Here is a 17813-nt window from a genome sequence, read left to right on the forward strand (position 1 = left end):
TGTAAAACAGTTGCCCGTCATGAGATGCCCACAGTAGCCTTAAAACTTTTGTAGGGGATTAACAGTAAAAGACCCCTAGACCAGTTATGAATGTATGAAGACAAGACGTCAATTAATAGAAGAAAGTTTACTAAAGTAAATAGTTAGCAGAAGTCAGCTTCAATACTCTAAAGGACGACCTGCCTTGCATCTAAACTGAAGTAGGGTTTATGCATATTACAGAGGTTTCTAACTACGTCAGTACTTGCGTAAATCAACAACACATGATTGGTTATCAATAGATATTAACAAGAACACAAAGCCCTCAAAGAGTTTTGAAGTCATGAGATATGACATAATAGTCTATACATTATCAAAGATGACAGGCATATACTTCGGAGCTAATTGAAACATGTTAGAAGGCAACTATGTCTCTGGTGTTAATCTTCTGATTTTCCGTCCGTTCTCACTTCTCTTGAAAAAAAACGATTGCACACACACACAAAGGCCCTCAAGGCTACAGTGCGTGCTTACTGCAGATATTTTTGTACATGATAATAAGAGGCCTCATCTTAACAGTCATGATGACCTTTTAGATAGAGAGGCCTTGGCATTCATAGAAACTAAAATGAGATTATTCTAGTAATGTACTAATTCTACCACTTTATTTGGTAATATCAATATCACAAATAAGAGAACAAATATTTATTTATTTGAATCATACGTGAATCAAAATTCAGAGAGGATAATGCTGCTTAATAATTGATAATTGATCAATAATTGATACCCCAATGCGATGTATGTTGTCACAGAGGCTGATAGGCCCCCCAAATGTGGTTACCCTCATGTTACTGCGAAATTCTCACCCGGAACTATGACAGGTTAAAGTTGGACACCATGTTAAGTCAATGGGACGTTTTTGGTGTTTTTTTAGTCATAGCACACAATTCCCGTATAGGCCGGTCGTTTTGAGCCCTCAGGACAAGTAGCGTGTTGAAATTTTGGCAGAAAATGAAGCAGAATAATAAATATGCACAACAATAATACTGATGCTTTTTCAAAGCACCACTAATTATTAATAAATACAATGTATTAATTACAGATTATTAATTACAATTTTATTTGAAATTAAACAAATACATTATCTAAATAATGAGTAACAATATGAGCATGTGTCACTTAAAGTGACAAAATAGTTTTTCAGCTAAAACGTCTAAAAATCATGTCATTCCTTCATAAGCTAAGCCTTACACCAGACACCATGAAAGACTTCAGAGAAGAGATGATGTAGATAAATGCAGTTCTGTTATATTCACTTAAAAGCCTTGGGGTATAACGTTAACTTGGTGACTAAGTAACAGATCCAGCCAAAGCCTTTGAAGTGTGTCTTTCTAAAAAAGCTGTTTAAGAGCTTTTACCGCTTAGCTGCGTTATGCAATAAGAGGAAAAGAGCAAAATGGCATTGATGAAATTATTGATCATTTACTTCCGAGAAGCATATGAGTAACGCAGCATACTAGGATGCAGGGCTGCACTGAAGCTTTACCACAAACTGACAGCATGAGAACAAGCCTGACAACCAGCAGATGTGTGACTTCCAATAGAAGGTGATCAACAACAGGTGCGTTAAAGTTTCAGATGGAACAAGTGTGATATCCACTGTAGAAAGGATAAAAACAGATATCTTTTGCCTTATTTTAAACAAATGTTCTCAGTTTCTTTTTTTAGAGATAAACATGTGAGAGTAAACTTGTGTGAAATTGTCTCTGAAAATATCAATTTCATCGTCTCTGAAATATTAGGCTAATACTAGAAATGACACTGGCTGGCTGCAGACAGGCATTAAAACACATCACGTGAATAATAATGAACATAATACTTTCAGTGATCACATTAAAATGTCAAAGAGCACTATAATAGTGTCTCACCTTGAGAACAACAGTCAGCAAACTGAGTTTGTAGGCAATTTAAGAGGCAAACTCAACAAATGGCTGAGGGAGCCGCATGCTAGGCATTCTAAAATAGGTGCAAATTTTGAAGCTGTTCCCAGACAGGCCTTGACAGCATATTATTGTATATTTAGGCTGTGGTGACAGTCAGGCTGAACAAACTTGAAACACAATAGACAGAATAGCCTATAGGATATACAAATGAATGTCAAGAATGTGAACAGTGAAGCGGGGTTATATGATTTTTCATCAGTCAATATGGTGTTATTCATTTAGTATATTATTTAGGTTGTAGTTGTTTATATTAGTTACTGCATAAGCTATCATGAACTAATGAACAATACTTCTACAGCATTTATTATTAGTTCATGTTATATTTAGCATTTACTAATACATTTTAAATCAAAAGTTCCATCTGTTCACATTAGTTAATGCACATGACGTGAACAACTGAATTGGCATTAAATGCTGAAACTATTTTGACTAATGTTAATACACATTAAAGGATTAGTTCACCTTCAAAATGAAAATTATGTCATAATGTATGACTTTCTTTTTTCTGCAGAACGCAAAAGAAGATAATTTGAAAACTGTTGATAACTCGAATGCAAGTGAATGGGGGGCTGTCAACAACGTTCTTTAAAATATCTTCTTTTGCGTTCTGCAGAAAGTCATACAGGTTTGAAATGACAAGAGGATGAGTAAATGATGACAGAATTTTTTTACGCATTTACAAATGTTAAGAAATACCTGTTAATTATGAAAATTATTGTATTGTTACAAGTATATATTTAATAGGATTTAACTGTTTATGATTATAGGGATTTTGCCTATTGCAACAATGCATACAGTCCAACATAACATTTTAAATCCTTCTTAAGGTTTTATAAGGTTAGACTATAACTGCAACACTGTAAAAATGCTGGGTTGTTGTCAACCCATAGTTGGGTAAAACATAGACAACCAAAATCATTGGTTGAACTTAACTTAGAAAATGAACCATTTGTTGAAAAAACAGTATTTGTTTAAATGCTAATAAAACAGAAATCCTATAAACAACCCCAGAAATTTCTGCAGACACCAAATCACAAGCAGATGATGTCAAAGAGCACAAGATCTTGATTCAGCCCTGCACACAACATAAGCATCATGCCCTTCTTCACAACCTCTTTTCTGACATCAATCAACACTATTTTCGTATTCCCCTTTCCAGAATCGACACTTTCATCCTACGCATACTTCTTACATCTTTTTCTTGTTTCTCTCCTATCCCTCCACACATCCCGTCGTCACTTACCTTTAAACTTTACTTGTAAAATAATGTAGCAGCTGTCAGCATCTCATTCTGTGACCCGAACACAACTCATCGCCCTGTTAACCAACCACTCTCCTCCTGACCTCATTTATGAGTTTAGGTGAGAAATAAAGTCACAATTTTTACACAATTCTCTCTGCTCTCCGTCACAAGCTCGAGTCTGATCTTTTATTCATCTAAAATGTGCCTGTTTTAAGTTCATCCAAAATAAAAAAAATCTAGCATCATTTACATTATTCAACCACAAACGAAGATATTTTGAGAAATGTCTCAGTGTTTTCAGTCCATACCGTGGAAGTCATTGGGGTCTGATTTTTTTTTGTATTCCAATATTCATCAAAATATCTTATTTTGTGTTCTGCAAAAGAATGAAAGTAAGCCTTTGTTATTTGTTTTTGATTCATTACAGTTATCATGCTGAACACAAACTCAGATGTTGATTGTTTTGGGTGTGGCCCCCTAGATTATTTTTAGTGCAGCTTTATGTATTGGATTCTGCATCCTCGCTTACACTTTCATCTCTGTTTTCAGCCTCATTATGCCACTTCCTGTTTATGAAGTCATCAGACACAGGAATGTCAGTAGGCTACTATGAAGGACATATAGGTTACATGATGCAGTTTTGTGTGTGAAGTAGACACAGGGAGAAGGGAATTACACGACTGTGCTGAGAAGTTACTGCAGCCAGGCATATCAATTCCTCAGGCTATCTGGGTGACCTATTTCTTCCTAAACTCATGCATTTTAAAGGTATAACAGAGAGGGAAATCACCGAAAAAATCCACTCATCCAATGGACATTTAGAGTAAGATGACGGCTACAAAAATATGCAACAACAATATATTTTTAAAACATTTCATTGTACATGACCTATGCTTAGTGTTGTAGTACTCGAGGCCGGTCTTGGTTTCAAGATCTTGGTCTTGTCTGTCTTTTGTCTAGGTCTTGTCTTGGTCTCAGACTTAGTGGTCTCTGGATTTTATTTCAAGACCGGTCAAGACCAGAACTATGGGAATAACACTAAATTGCTGGTCTGATGAATGTGTTAACATCATTCATGTGATTGGATGTAAAACTTCTGGACAATTCCAGCGTTATGTAGGTGACATTTTGCGTTATGGACATCACATAAAAATGCTCAGAGAATGAATTTCTTACGATTGTATTGAACCATCTGTTTATATTTTGCCATACCCTTCTTGATAGAGTCTAAACATAAAAAAATGTCAGTCTATGAAAAAAATATATATTTAAAAAAGGGAAGTAAATATGCGTCATGGATGTGACCAAAAAAGGATGCGTCTTTTTCTGGAGACGACAAACTTTGTTGGATTTCTGTAAAATGAAATGCACAATCTTGAAGCAATACCCGATAAATGGAGCAGGGATGCCTCTTTATAGAACATCAGATAGTTACTTTATATTCATTTTCATGTATCCATTTATGAGGAATATGTAGCGTTATGGATGTGACAATCCTGAAAATGGCCCTTACCTGACTATGAAAAATCATGCACTAAAAATAAAGCAAAAGCCTTATAAATTTGTAGAGAGGTCTCACATGGGTATTTGAACCACCAAGTGTTAAAATCTGTGCTGTTACCATAGTAAAAACTGCTGGTAAAATGTTTTCGTGGTAAGGTTGACATTTTCAGGGAATTGCCCTTCTGGCATTAAAAGCCTTCACCACTTGTTCCTTATTTGATTCTTCTGTTACTTTTGTCACTCTTACTGCTGGTAAGAGAAGAATGGGGGATTGTCTTAAAGAAATAGGTCAACAAAATGAATGCACACAAAGGCCAACAATATCTGAGATGTGATTACAAAAAATGTACTTGTACTGTATCTTGTTTTTATTTTATAAATAATTTTATTTTATCTGATGTGATATTGATTTTGTATAATTATTCAATAAACCTTGAGATAAAAAGTGGCTTAAGTTTCAGACACAATTAAACACGCTTTTTTGTTCTATTTTGGTGAGTCCCTAACAAATCTGAACTTGTGTGCATTTCTGAGCAATACACAGCTATTTTGCTATTGATTAGATAAAAAAAGCAATAAAACAAATTAAGTCACTGAATGTTTTGTTTTGTTGACAGTCACAGACTCAAATTTATCTTGGGAATTTACCTTTTTTGTTATTACGTGTTGGAATTTTTATCTGCATAAAAAATGTAATATGTTACCATAGGCGGGTGATAAAACATGAAACATCCTACACATACATTCCTTCACAATAAATCACCCAAGTTACTTCTATTATTATTTTTGAGTGTTTTGTGGATCTGTTGAATGAATTTTGGGAGTGCTGGTCTTGGTCTGGACTTGTCCTCGGCCTGCCTTGGTCTTGTCTTGGTCTCGGGCCCTCAAAGTCTTGTCTTATCTTGGTCTCGACACCCTATGGTCTTGGTCTTTGTTTTGGTGGACTCAACTCCAACACCAGCTTTCCTGTAGCTCATTGGTAAGAGCATTGCGTTAACAACATAAGGTTGTGGGTTCAATCCCAGGGGATTGCATATACCTATGTAAAAATGTATAGGATAATGAAATGAAAGTTCCTTTGGATAAAAGCGTCTGCTTGTCTTGGCCTCGGGCCCTCATAGTCTTGTCTTATCTTGGTCTCGACACCCTATGGTCTTGGTCTTTGTTTTGGTGGACTCAACTACAACACCAGTTTTCCTGTAGCTCATTGGTAAGAGCATTGAGTTAACAACATAAGGTTGTGGGTTCAATCCCAGGGGATTGCACATACCTATGTAAAAATGTATAGGATAATGAAATGTAAGTCCCTTTGGATAAAAGCGTCTGCCAAAATATGTAAATGTAAATCTCTTTAACTAAGACTCTTAAATCATTTCTCAGCACTACACTAGTCCACATTGAGAAAATGTATGGATGTAAAAAAAATCCACCTTTTATCTATGCAACCGAGGCCAACTACTTCTCCTGCATAAATATAGTGATCCAAGCTCCAATTGGATCATCCATTCCGTGTTTTCCATCTGAGGCGCAATCCAGCATTATGTGGACCAAACGATTGATGAGGAAACAGTAGAAAACAGACGTGTGGATGGCACATGATGCGTGCTGCTATTGAATAAACGCCGTAAAGGGAAACGAACTCATAACTGAGGGATTGAAAACACCGTTGACCATGAACTCTGGATTTGATGCGATCAGGGCTGCTGAATCCTGCTCGAGACGATGTTGCGTCTGCGGAGTCTCGTATCTGAAGTAGACGGATCTTACATACTTCTGCTTATCCAGGGCAAATTCGCACGTTTTCTACATCGACAGAAGATAAACCTGACCTCATAAATCATCTCCTGCCATCTCCAGTGGAGGAGCTGTCAATGAGGACTTTTCTATTGAACTGGCACATGTCCTTATGACGATCTGCGGTATACGAGCCCGTGGCTCTTTAAAGTAGCCAGTGTAGATATTGAATAAATTGAGTTAAAATACGTTGAATTATATTTATTAATAAGACAAATAGTGTTAACAACAAATACGGATGACATCACACGCAAGGATATCAAGTGCAGGATGCGTTTTACCAATCCGAAATGGTAGGCTGAAATGTTATGGTTATTATATTGGCTAAATGATATTATGTAGCCATAAAAAACAGTCGTGTTTTGCGTAACGTCTGTCGCTGATTTCATCCTCATTATCGTGTTGTTTGTTTTATCCAGTTAACAATATAAAAGGATTGTTTTAAAACCTACGTTAGGCTACAGTATAATGGTGATGCATTGAACGCTTTCGAGGTCTGCATCCCTTTTGCATCATGAGTTGAATCTGTGTCTTTCAAGATGCGATTTGCCGGATTCAGGACACCAACATCTTTCATGGCGTTTGTGATGAGAAGATGGAAAATCTTACTGGTGCTTAATGTGTTCACGGTGGTCGGGTTCATCACTTTTTGGGGCAAGTGCAATAGATTCGCGATCAAAACTCATCAAGCGGCTGCCGACGCGAGACTGCAGACGCACACCAATGGATCTGCTCAGGAGATCAGCATCTCTCATGATGTCCTGTTAAAGAGACTGGGATCACTGGAAGATGTAGTGTACAGACAGCTCAACGGTGATTCTTTTAAATGTCTTAACATATCTGTAGGATTTCCATTTTGCCCCGCACAAGTTTACCCCATTTGTGTTTCTAATATTAAAGGAATAATTCCCGCAAATACATTTTGTCCTCATTTATTCACCCACGTATTATTGAAAAACTCTTTGTTCTGAACAAGAAAGAAGATATTTCGAGACACGTTTCAGTGGTTTTGTGCCATAGGCCTTCCATTGAAGTCAATAAGAGTTGACGTTGTTTGGTTATACAGACTTTCTTCAAAATATCTTCTTTTGAGTTCTATAGAAGAAAGAAAGTCATTTCTGTTTGGAATGACATGAAAGTGGGTAAACGATGGACACATTTTTGAGTGAAATATCCCTTTAATATCACAAACGGCTAAACATGTTGTATTTTAGCCTTTTAGGATTCATATTAATACAGTAACAACACTGTATTCATTGAAGCAATTGTGTTCAACAGGTTTGTCCAAGTCTCTTGGACTCATCGAGGGTTTTGGAGGCCGCGGTAGAGGAGGACTGCCAGCAACGCTTTTGCCGACGGAAGAAAAGGAGGCCAAATACTTGAGGGAGAAATATGGCTACAATGCATTTCTGAGTGACAAAATTTCTCTGGATAGGTCTATTCCGGACTATCGGCCGAGCAAGTGAGTTCCTTGTAAAACTGAGAAACCTATTTTTATAGATGCATCACTAAAAAAAAGTTTTTTAAGCATTTGATAGAGCTTTACGGTAGCAGCATAAAGGTTGAGAAAATACACATATTGATCAAATGTTAAGCTTGAATTCCCTGTCAGTCGCTTTGGATAAAAGCAACAGCCAAATGTAATAATGCAAGTTTTTCTTAAGTCTGAGCAGATAATACGTGAATAATGTCATGGTGTATGAGAGGAACTTGACTATTTTTGTTTCTAAAAAAGGTTCTATAAATACATGTTATGTCTGAGCTTCTTGTGTACCAATGCTTACAAGAGTCTGGTGCTTTGTTTCGGTATTAATGAGAGTTTTTTCTTTTGTGTCCGTGTTTGTGTATTTTTGCAGATGCAAGAGGGCCTTTTATCCTCGCGACTTACCGCAGATCTCCATGATCTTCATCTTCGTGAATGAGGCGTTGTCTGTCATACTGCGTTCAGTCCATTCCGCTGTCAATCACACTCCATCCCATCTCTTAAAGGAGATCATCTTAGTGGATGACAACAGCGATGATGGTGAGATTTCAAATTATATTAGTAATAACAATATTACTTCCAGACTGGAAAATAGGTTAAAAGTAGAAACCAGGTCAAAAAAAATCTGTAAACTAATGTTCTGCGTTTAACAGCTCGAGTGTCAACATGTACAACTGCGAATTGCTTGCCAAGTGGCATCCTTTTCTGACGTCGTTCATGCCTGTCTGTTGTATCAGAGTGTGTGTTCATGTTTCCCAGTGAGACAGTTCCAATCACATTGTTGGCTTGAGCCTGTGGCGCAGAGCCAGCCGTCCATCAGCACGAAGGGAAAGCCTGCATTTGCTGAAATGAGAGGGCAGACAGCTAACACACCCATTTCTGTCCTCATAATTTTAGTGATTCTCCAGTTGTTTCTCGGGGAGCTGATGACAGTGGGGAAAGCAAACTCTTTCCAAGAAATGGGGAAGGTATTGATCTCTGTATCACACAACAAAGTCAAACGGAGTTTTGGCACACAAGACTTGTTCCCTCCGGTGTGGTTGAAGCACAGCGAGAAAGCAGCCGGGCACCATGAAACAAGATTTCTGATTGATGCTGATTGTGTTTGTGTATTTTTGCACGACAGAACAGCTGAAAGGACCACTAGAGGAGTATCTCAACAAGCGCTACCCAGGTCTTATCAAGATAGTACGAAATCAGAAGAGAGAGGGACTCATCCGTGCTCGCATCGAGGGCTGGAAGGTGGCCACCGGGGAGGTGACTGGGTTCTTCGATGCACATGTTGAGTTTACGCCTGCTTGGTGAGAACATTGGATCACACCTAGTTATTTTCTCAACCATTTTGACTCCAAGGCCCCCCCCACTGTATTGAACAATATTCAAAGGCCCTTCTCTCGCTCACAAAAACTCAAAACTTCTACCCAATCAAATATTTCATAGCTTGATATCAACTGGAAAAGTGTTTATTCAATATAAAATGAATATACACTCAAATCCGAGATAAGAAAATTGTAGTTGTTTTAAAATGTATTTTAATGCACATTTGGTCTAATTTTAAATGTTATGTCATCCTGAGGCTGGGGTCCCATTGTGGGCCACTGCCGCCTGTTGAGAACCACTGAAATTCAGATTTTGACCTCATATACATATGCAATTTTGTCACATGGGCAATTCTAGAGTTATGGATGAGACACTTTCAATCAAAACGTGGAATATAAACACTCAGAGAATCTATACTGTTTATTAACAATATATTGAATATTTGATTAAATTAATAATACCTAATGAGGAATGCCTTTTCATAGACCACAAAGAAGTTATTTTGTTTAAAAAAAATTATGTTACCATTAATGAGAAATATGGACCGTAATAGATGTGACAATTCACTTACTAGACTATGGAAAACCAATGTTAACATGGCCAACCTTCCTTCAGCTTCAACTCTTCCTCAAAATGCTCTATATTATGCTCTATATAACTCCATCTTATTGGCTGATGTGAATAGAGGGAGAGGACTCCACAGGATGGATGCAAGAAATGCTATTTGTGCTGCGATAAAGTTTTGCTTATAATGATCTAACCTCTCCAACCCCCCATCAGGGCTGAACCAGTTCTGTTTAGAATCAAAGAGAACCATAAGAGGGTCATACTGCCGTCCGTAGATAACATTAAGGATGAGACATTTGAACTGGAGCGCTACGAGAACTCCGGCCACGGCTATAACTGGGAACTCTGGTGTATGTATATTAGTCCACCTAAACAGTGGTGGGATGAAGGAGACACATCTGCACCTATCAGGTATGATTCTGCTGACATTTTCATTCTGAATATTAGTTTGGAGTTACTGGAATAACGTAAGGAAAGTTTGAATGCTCTGATGTTGCTCTTTTATAGCTCAGTGGATTTGATGAAGTTCTCAGTTTTGTTTCTCTCAGTATTAACCTAGTCTGAGATGTTTCCTCTGAAAATCGCATAGGATTACGATATAACCCCGGGTTGCCAGGTTTTGAGATTTCACATTTTACATTTGTAAACGTTGGGTTTATATCGTCATATCATATTTACATTGATTTTCATATTATTTTAGTATTTACAAGATTATAACATTGCTGCCGGGTTGAATGGATGCTTGTTTATTCATAGAAATGTCATCTTGTAAATCATACATTTGCTCTGGTTGTGTTCTGAAACATACTACAAAAGCAAACAAAGAAACCAAATGAAAGGAAAACAGGGGAGCACTTGACATCACCTTTTGACATTTTACCTTTGATGCTGAGACACGGCACAATGAAAGTTTATGCCACACTGCACAAAACACATGAATATTTAAAGACATAAGCATTGTTTCGTTTATAATAGGATTCCTTTTACAAAATAACCCATCGTGAGATTCCAGCTCTGAGTTGTTTCAAATTTTAAGACTTTGGCATCCACAATTCAGTGTTAGAACCACATAGGTTTTGAAAAGCTTTTAAGGTTAGGAAACATTGCTTAAAGGGATAGTTCACCCAAAAATGAAAAATCTGTCATCATTTACTCATCCTCTTGTCACTTTTAACTTGTTTTACTTTCTATCTTCTGCAGAACTCAAAATTTTTTTTTTTAGGAGAATGGGTTACCGAACAGCACCGGCACCCATTCACTTTTGCATGGACCAATGCAAGTCAATGTGTGTCGGTTAACAACATTCTTTAAAATATCTTCTTTTGTGTTCTGCAGAAGAAAAGTAAGTCATACAGGTTTGAAATGACAAGAGTAAATGATGACAGAATAAAAATTTTGGGCTTTAAACTTAAAACTTGAACATGGGCTTAAAAGTGACCCTAACACATGGCTAAAGAAGGCATTAACTCAATCATTATGTATATTAGAAAAAGCATTGCAGATACTAAGTGTGAAAGTGTTTTTCAGGACACCCGCAATGATAGGCTGCTCATTTTTGGTAAACCGGGAATACTTCGGGGAACTGGGCCTGTTGGATGCAGGAATGGACGTGTATGGAGGTGAAAATATAGAGCTGGGAATCAGGGTAAGTGTGCCGCCTGTATCTCCGCACTAAAGTAGAGCGCTTGTAGCCAAGCTCAGACCAGAGAGCTTTAATATAAAACATACGTTTAAAAACGTCTGTTTTTGGTGTGTTTTTTTAAATGCCAGGTTTGGTTGTGTGGAGGCAGCATGGAAGTCCTGCCCTGTTCCCGAGTGGCCCATATTGCTAGAACAAAAAAGCCTTACCACAGTAACATCGCCTTCCACACTAGACGAAACGCCCTTCGTGTGGCCGAAGTCTGGATGGACCAGTATAAATCCAACGTCTATTTGGCATGGAATCTCCCAATGAAGGTAAATAAGAACAAATTGCAATAGTGCAGTGTAGTAGAGTAGGCGGGGCGAGACCGTGGTTCGAGTCCGGTGAGTAATTGTGAATTAGCGCCAGCTTTGCGCACACCGGGCTCGAATCACGTAGGAGATGGGAGCATAAAAGGAACGAGCGACCGGACCGTCGAAGAGAGAGGACCGGGCCTGAACTTATGTTATGTTTGTATTTATATTTATGTTCATGTTTTGTTCGCCGGCGGTCGTCCGTGAGGGGCCGCCGGCTGTTATATTAATTTATTAAATGTTTAAATGTTTGCCGGTTCCCGACTCCTTCCTTCCCTTTTATTGAGATTTGTTACATGCAGAAATATCCTTTCTTGTCATTTTCAAACACACTCATTTTTTCATCTTTGCAGAACCATGGAATTGATTACGGAGATATTTCCCAGAGAGTAGAGCTCAGGAAAAAACTGGAGTGCAAAAACTTTGAGTGGTACCTTGACAATATCTATCCAGAGATGAGGATATATAACGACACCCTGTTTTATGGAGAAGTAAGTGGATAACATTGGCCCCATTGACATCGACACAAAAAACAGTTCACAAAATATCTTCTTTTGTGTGAGTCCTTTACAGCTTTGGAACAACATGAGGGTTAATAAGTGATGACAGAATTTTATTGTTGAGTGAACTATCTAGTATCTGTCTATTAAATCATTATTTAGCTCCAACAAAAGAAGAATGATCAAAGCGACATAACTTTATGTTAAACAAAAAGCAGCCTAAAGTTGTTCAACTCCTTTTAAAAATTTGTTCTAGGTTCGCAATACCAATGTGACTCATCTGTGTGTGGACCAGGGCATAAAAGAAAACCACACAGTAACTCTTCACCCCTGTCACGGCTGGGGCCCTCAGGTAAAGACAAACACCTCTCAGCCGCACATCTCCACAGGCCTGACCTCCACTAAACCCCGACTCACTCTACAGACTGCAGGAAATAGGTTATGACTACAGGGACTTTCTTCATGACACAGTTTTGTGTGTTTCATTCATCACTGACAACCAAGCAATGAAGTATCAGGGGGACTGTGTATTATAGTCAATAGTGTCAATAGTAGGTTTGTTGAAATCAGTAGATTTGATTTTGATTATTGATATAATAAGTGATTATTGATATTATGTTAATACTACAAATATTATAATATCTTATTAATTTAGTGCCAGTTTCGGGTTGACGCTTCAACATAGAAGCTGGTGCCCATTCGATATTTTGTTTAAAAAGCCAAAATGGTTACAAACTCTCCCTCTGCCTTACATTTTCATTCGGCCAAAAAAAAGGAAATACAAAATTAAAGATACAATATATTGATAAAATTATTTATTAAAAGACACATTATATATTTTATGATAATATTCGAATCCCTAATTATTTTGGCCACAATAAAAAAATTGACATCAGGGTGAGTAAATTCTGTCATTTATTCACCCTCATGTCATTTCAAACCTGTATGACTTTCTTTCTTCTGTAGAACACAAAAGAAGATATTTTGAAGAATGTCGGTATCTGAACAACATCACCTCCGTTGACTTCCATTGTATGGACACAAAACTCAATCCAAGTGAATGGGTTGGGCTGTTTGTTTACCAAAATTCTTCAAAACATCTTATTTTGTGTCCTGCAACAAAGAAAGTCATACAGGTTTGATATGACAAGAGAGTGAGTTCATTTTTGGGTGAACTATCACTTTAACCAAGCATCTCTTTGCTTTTTCATGGCACCAAAACAAAAAAGCTTGAACCAGCATTGAAATTTATTCCAGTCTGCTCTTTACATTAGACACGGTCTAGAAAACTTAAAAAAATGTATGCAGAACAATAATATTTGCACTTTATATGCCCCATTAATGATCTTCATAAATTTTGTAAAATGTATTTTGTTTAAAATATGAAGCAATAAATGCAATGAACATAAATGAATGCAATTGAAGCAAGCAGGGTCAGTCTGGAGCCCACAATTGCAAAATCCATTCTTGACCAATTTACTACAATTTGACCCAGCAAATAATTATAAAAAATTATCATTATGAAAAATAATCATAACTGCCAAAACACTAAAACAAATATCATCAGCTTCAGATGCCAAAAGGCCCTAAATTACACAGTGACCCAATTACCAAATTGCAGTATTAAATAAATTCACTTCATCGCCTCTGTGGCCTGTTAATAGCTGGGCCGCTACACTAAGGAGGGTTATCTTTTCCTGGGTCCTCTGGGAAGCACTGGCGAAGACACTCGCTGTGTGGTGGATGATAAAATCAGCAGACACCCTCAGCTCCTTAACTGTGAGAAATTCTCCAGTGTAAGCCAGAAAACTTGGCATTTTGCACAGGTGAGTTGGTCTCATTTTTATATAAGCGTAAAAAGTCATTTTTGTCTCTAACGTGATTTTATGTCTTCCCTGAAGAATGAATCGATTATCAACCGAGCTACGGGACGGTGTCTTGAGATAGTGCAAGCTAACGTCTACTTCGGATACGCTCTGGTCCTGCGTGCATGCACTGGCCAGAGGTGGAACTTCAAGAATACACTGTATGCAGAACAAGGCCAATAAACCCGGGCTACGATAAGACTGCCACATGCTGAAAGTTTGGACTTTCCAGCCTTCATCAGTGTTTAGGAACTTGATTCCAGTTTGGAGATCTCACACATGTCAACCCTTAGCCAAGGGGGTGCTAGTCATGTTTAAGTTTATCTCAGGAGAGCATGTTTTGTATTCTTTATGTTTTTGTTTGATTCATTTATGGCTCAGTCTTTTACTGAGAAACAATAACTCCAGTTATGACTGCTGAAACCAAAACGACTAAAGTTGATCATCAGCTACATTGCAAACAGTTACTACATATAAATGTATACATCATTTTAGTCTATACTTCAATTCTATATATGTAGGTTTAGTTATATTTAGTCCTGGAAAATAAGTTCACATGCCTGTAAATGGTGTATTTCAATTTTAACTATTGTGTTTTTTCTATCCTTTTTTAAGGTTCTTAAAATCCGTTTTTTTGTTTTTATTTTAACTTATTTAGTTTTTTGTTTAAAGGTGCACTCAGTTATTATTATACTGTGTTGCCAGATATTGCGAATGTAGCCCATTTAAGGGAGTCGTGGCACTTGGCGCCCATGTTTGCAACGATCCGGGCAGCAATTTCATTCATAGCAAGACCACAATCCATCTACTTGAATAGATGTAAGACAAATATTTCTGAAATCACTTGCAAAAATCACAATTACATATCCTATTTCCAACCAATATTTTAACATCAACTGTACCATAACTTTGGTTTCTAAAGCTTAAATTGCGCTACAAAAACAGCTATTTTCAGCTATTCCACACAGATTGGAAAGTGCATCAGGATGCTCCGTGTAGAGCAAGAGAAGAGTCAATCTTTATTGATTGCAGATCGGCTCTTTTTACTGGAAGGCGGGACTTCTTTTGCTAGAGCGGCCATGTAGAGCTTTCCCCCTTCCCATTCACAATATGCTAGTGATGCATCTTGTTAATATCCATTATCTTTGATGTATCATCACACTACTATTCGGTTAGTGTTGTGAATGATTTTAAACATGGTCCATAATACTGGAGTGCACCTTGAAATAAGTTATTTATTGCATATTTTCTCCACATCAGCCCCTCAGAAGACATTGTGATATGTGCGCTGAAAGCAATTTTACAGTAACTATGGTGACTGTAGCTACTGTTGAATGGCTCCTGTAGTCATATTGTTTCACTGAACCTCATTCTAAAGCAAGGCCAGTCTGTGGGCCAAGGAACTATGGGAAAATTATCATCAGGGATTGAACACTGTTACATAAGAACGCTGTAAATGAGTCATAAACACTACATGTAACTACAGTTTCTTAAAATGTTTTTTCCACAATGTCTTCCATTTCGGTATGGGGTTGATTTGAATCAAATGGTGTAGTGCAACGTTGTGTTATACGTTTAATTATCTGTCTTACTTAACAAGAAGGTAAGCAAAATAAAAGAATACAGAAAAATTCAGTAATTTTTATTTTACATCATACATGAAAAATGTGTCAGGAAAAATAACAGTGAAATTCAATAAAATTACAGTTTTTTTCATTATATGTGAAAAATCTTTACAAAAATAATATACAATTCTGTAAAATTACAGCTTTTTACATTATACTTCCCCTCAAAAATCTGTACAAAATTAAAAGTATAATTCTGTAAAAAAAATTTTTTTTGAAGTGTGCAGTGTGTAAACAGTAATTTTACAACGTAACCCGAGAAATCATGCCAACAGTAACAGTGCCAAACACATAGAAGAAACAAATCTTACTGCTGAAATGAAGCAATTCAAATATGAATGGTTTCCACTATAAATCTCATCATGAAGAATCAGTTGTGAACAATTAAAACTATTACAAAAATTATTGCATTATTATAAAAATTATTATTATATTGGGTCTTATTGCAATAGGATGTAACATTGTTCTGTTGGTTCCCATATGCCAATAACCCACACTGTAAAAAATGTTCCTTAAAAACTGAAATTTCCTGGTGTGACCAGGAGCGGTCTCTTTCTGTAATTGTATTTTTTTACCTTATTTCAAAAATAAATACAATACAGTAAAATGCAGTTTTCTTATACATTTTACGTGGATAATCACTTGAAAAATGTTGTCTTTTTACAGTAACATTACCAATATACACCCACAGAGATCATTAGTTTCCAATAAACACAATTCCATATTATAACCAGTTGTTTTTATTGTTGTAGTTTTTTGAAGTGCAAAAAAATCTTAACGTGATGAACGGTTGATTATTTATAAAGACAACAGTCTGAAGTGCGATCTGAACCCAGCAGCAGAGCTCCCATACATAAAAATCATTTTCTTCAGCGATGATAAGGCTGTTCCAACTTAAAAGCACATCATCTGTGCATACTAATACCCCTGTGAGCTCTTCTCAACACTCTAGCAAACCTCTCCTGCTGTGAAGCTTCAGGCTCCGAATGACTGACAACTCCCAGCCATGCACACTGCGCCACATGTTTGAGGCTTGATAAAAATTCAGCTGCTCTTTATTATGCATTTAAATCCCAGGAATTAGGGCAAATATTCTTTTTTATCTTCCCTTAAAACGCAACTCTGGCAGTTCTGCTGTGCAAATCTCCTTGCTGGGCTTCTTTGTTGTGGAGGCATTTGGTATTTTGTTGAATGTTATGCTGAGCTTTGAATCATTTAGGAATGGTGGTGCTTTATAACTATACAATTCACTTTATGACTTTGGAGTTCATTATGACAAGATTAAAAATGTAATAGTTTACCTCCACACTACAACACATTTATATTCATGATTCATTACGGGCTCTTTAAAGAAGAAGAAAAAGAAGAAGAAGATGAAGAAGACTTATTGCCAAGTATGTTTACACACACAAGGAATTTGACTTGGTGACAGGATCTTCGTGCAGAATAAAGTGTTCACATGGTGGAAACATGCAAATATACATTAAGATAGAAAAAATAGAAATTAGATAAAAAGAATATTGCACTATATACAAGAAGTGAAAAATATAGACAAAAAACAACATATAATTTTTAAAAGAGTGTACAGATGTGTTTTAACCTATTGTTTCGTACAATGTACAGTTTCCGGATGCTATGTGCAATGTGATGGACAGTGTGTAGAAAGACGTTTTAATTATTCAGGCTGAGTAAAGCCTGCAGGAAAAAACTGTTCTTGTGTCTGGCTGTTCTGGTGATCAGTGCTCTGTAGCGCCGGCCGGATGACAACATTTTGAAGAGGGAGTGAGCTGGGTGAGTGGGGTCCAAAATGATTTTCTTAGCCCTTTTTCTCTTTCTGGAGGTGTAAAGATCTTGGAGGCTGGGCAGGGGGGCACCAATAATCCTCTCAGCAGTCCTGACTGTTCGTTGTATTCTCTTAATGTCTGATTTAGTAGCT

General features: G+C 37.0%; 1 protein-coding gene across 1 annotated transcript; it reads left to right on the forward strand.

The window, feature by feature from the left end:
• The first annotated feature begins 6259 nt into the window (after positions 1-6259).
• galnt17 (polypeptide N-acetylgalactosaminyltransferase 17) lies at positions 6260-16488 on the forward strand. Its single transcript, XM_056757419.1, has 12 exons — positions 6260-6815; positions 7062-7335; positions 7801-7984; positions 8379-8545; positions 9132-9306; positions 10106-10303; positions 11420-11537; positions 11663-11848; positions 12241-12378; positions 12644-12739; positions 14052-14213; positions 14289-16488. The coding sequence occupies exons 1-12, from the start codon at positions 6813-6815 to the stop codon at positions 14433-14435; spliced, it is 1848 nt and encodes a 615-aa protein (XP_056613397.1). The 5' UTR covers positions 6260-6812; the 3' UTR covers positions 14436-16488.
• Positions 16489-17813: the final 1325 nt, after the last annotated feature.

This window comes from Triplophysa dalaica, chromosome 9 (assembly GCF_015846415.1).
Source record: "Triplophysa dalaica isolate WHDGS20190420 chromosome 9, ASM1584641v1, whole genome shotgun sequence".
Lineage (NCBI taxonomy): Eukaryota > Metazoa > Chordata > Actinopteri > Cypriniformes > Nemacheilidae > Triplophysa > Triplophysa dalaica.

Excerpts from the sequence above, each read along its gene's own strand:
- galnt17 (XM_056757419.1), top strand. Across the intron at positions 7,336-7,800 it reads AGTGTACAGACAGCTCAACG|GTTTGTCCAAGTCTCTTGGA; the intron begins GTGATTCTTTTA and ends TGTGTTCAACAG. Across the intron at positions 7,985-8,378 it reads CCGGACTATCGGCCGAGCAA|ATGCAAGAGGGCCTTTTATC; the intron begins GTGAGTTCCTTG and ends GTATTTTTGCAG.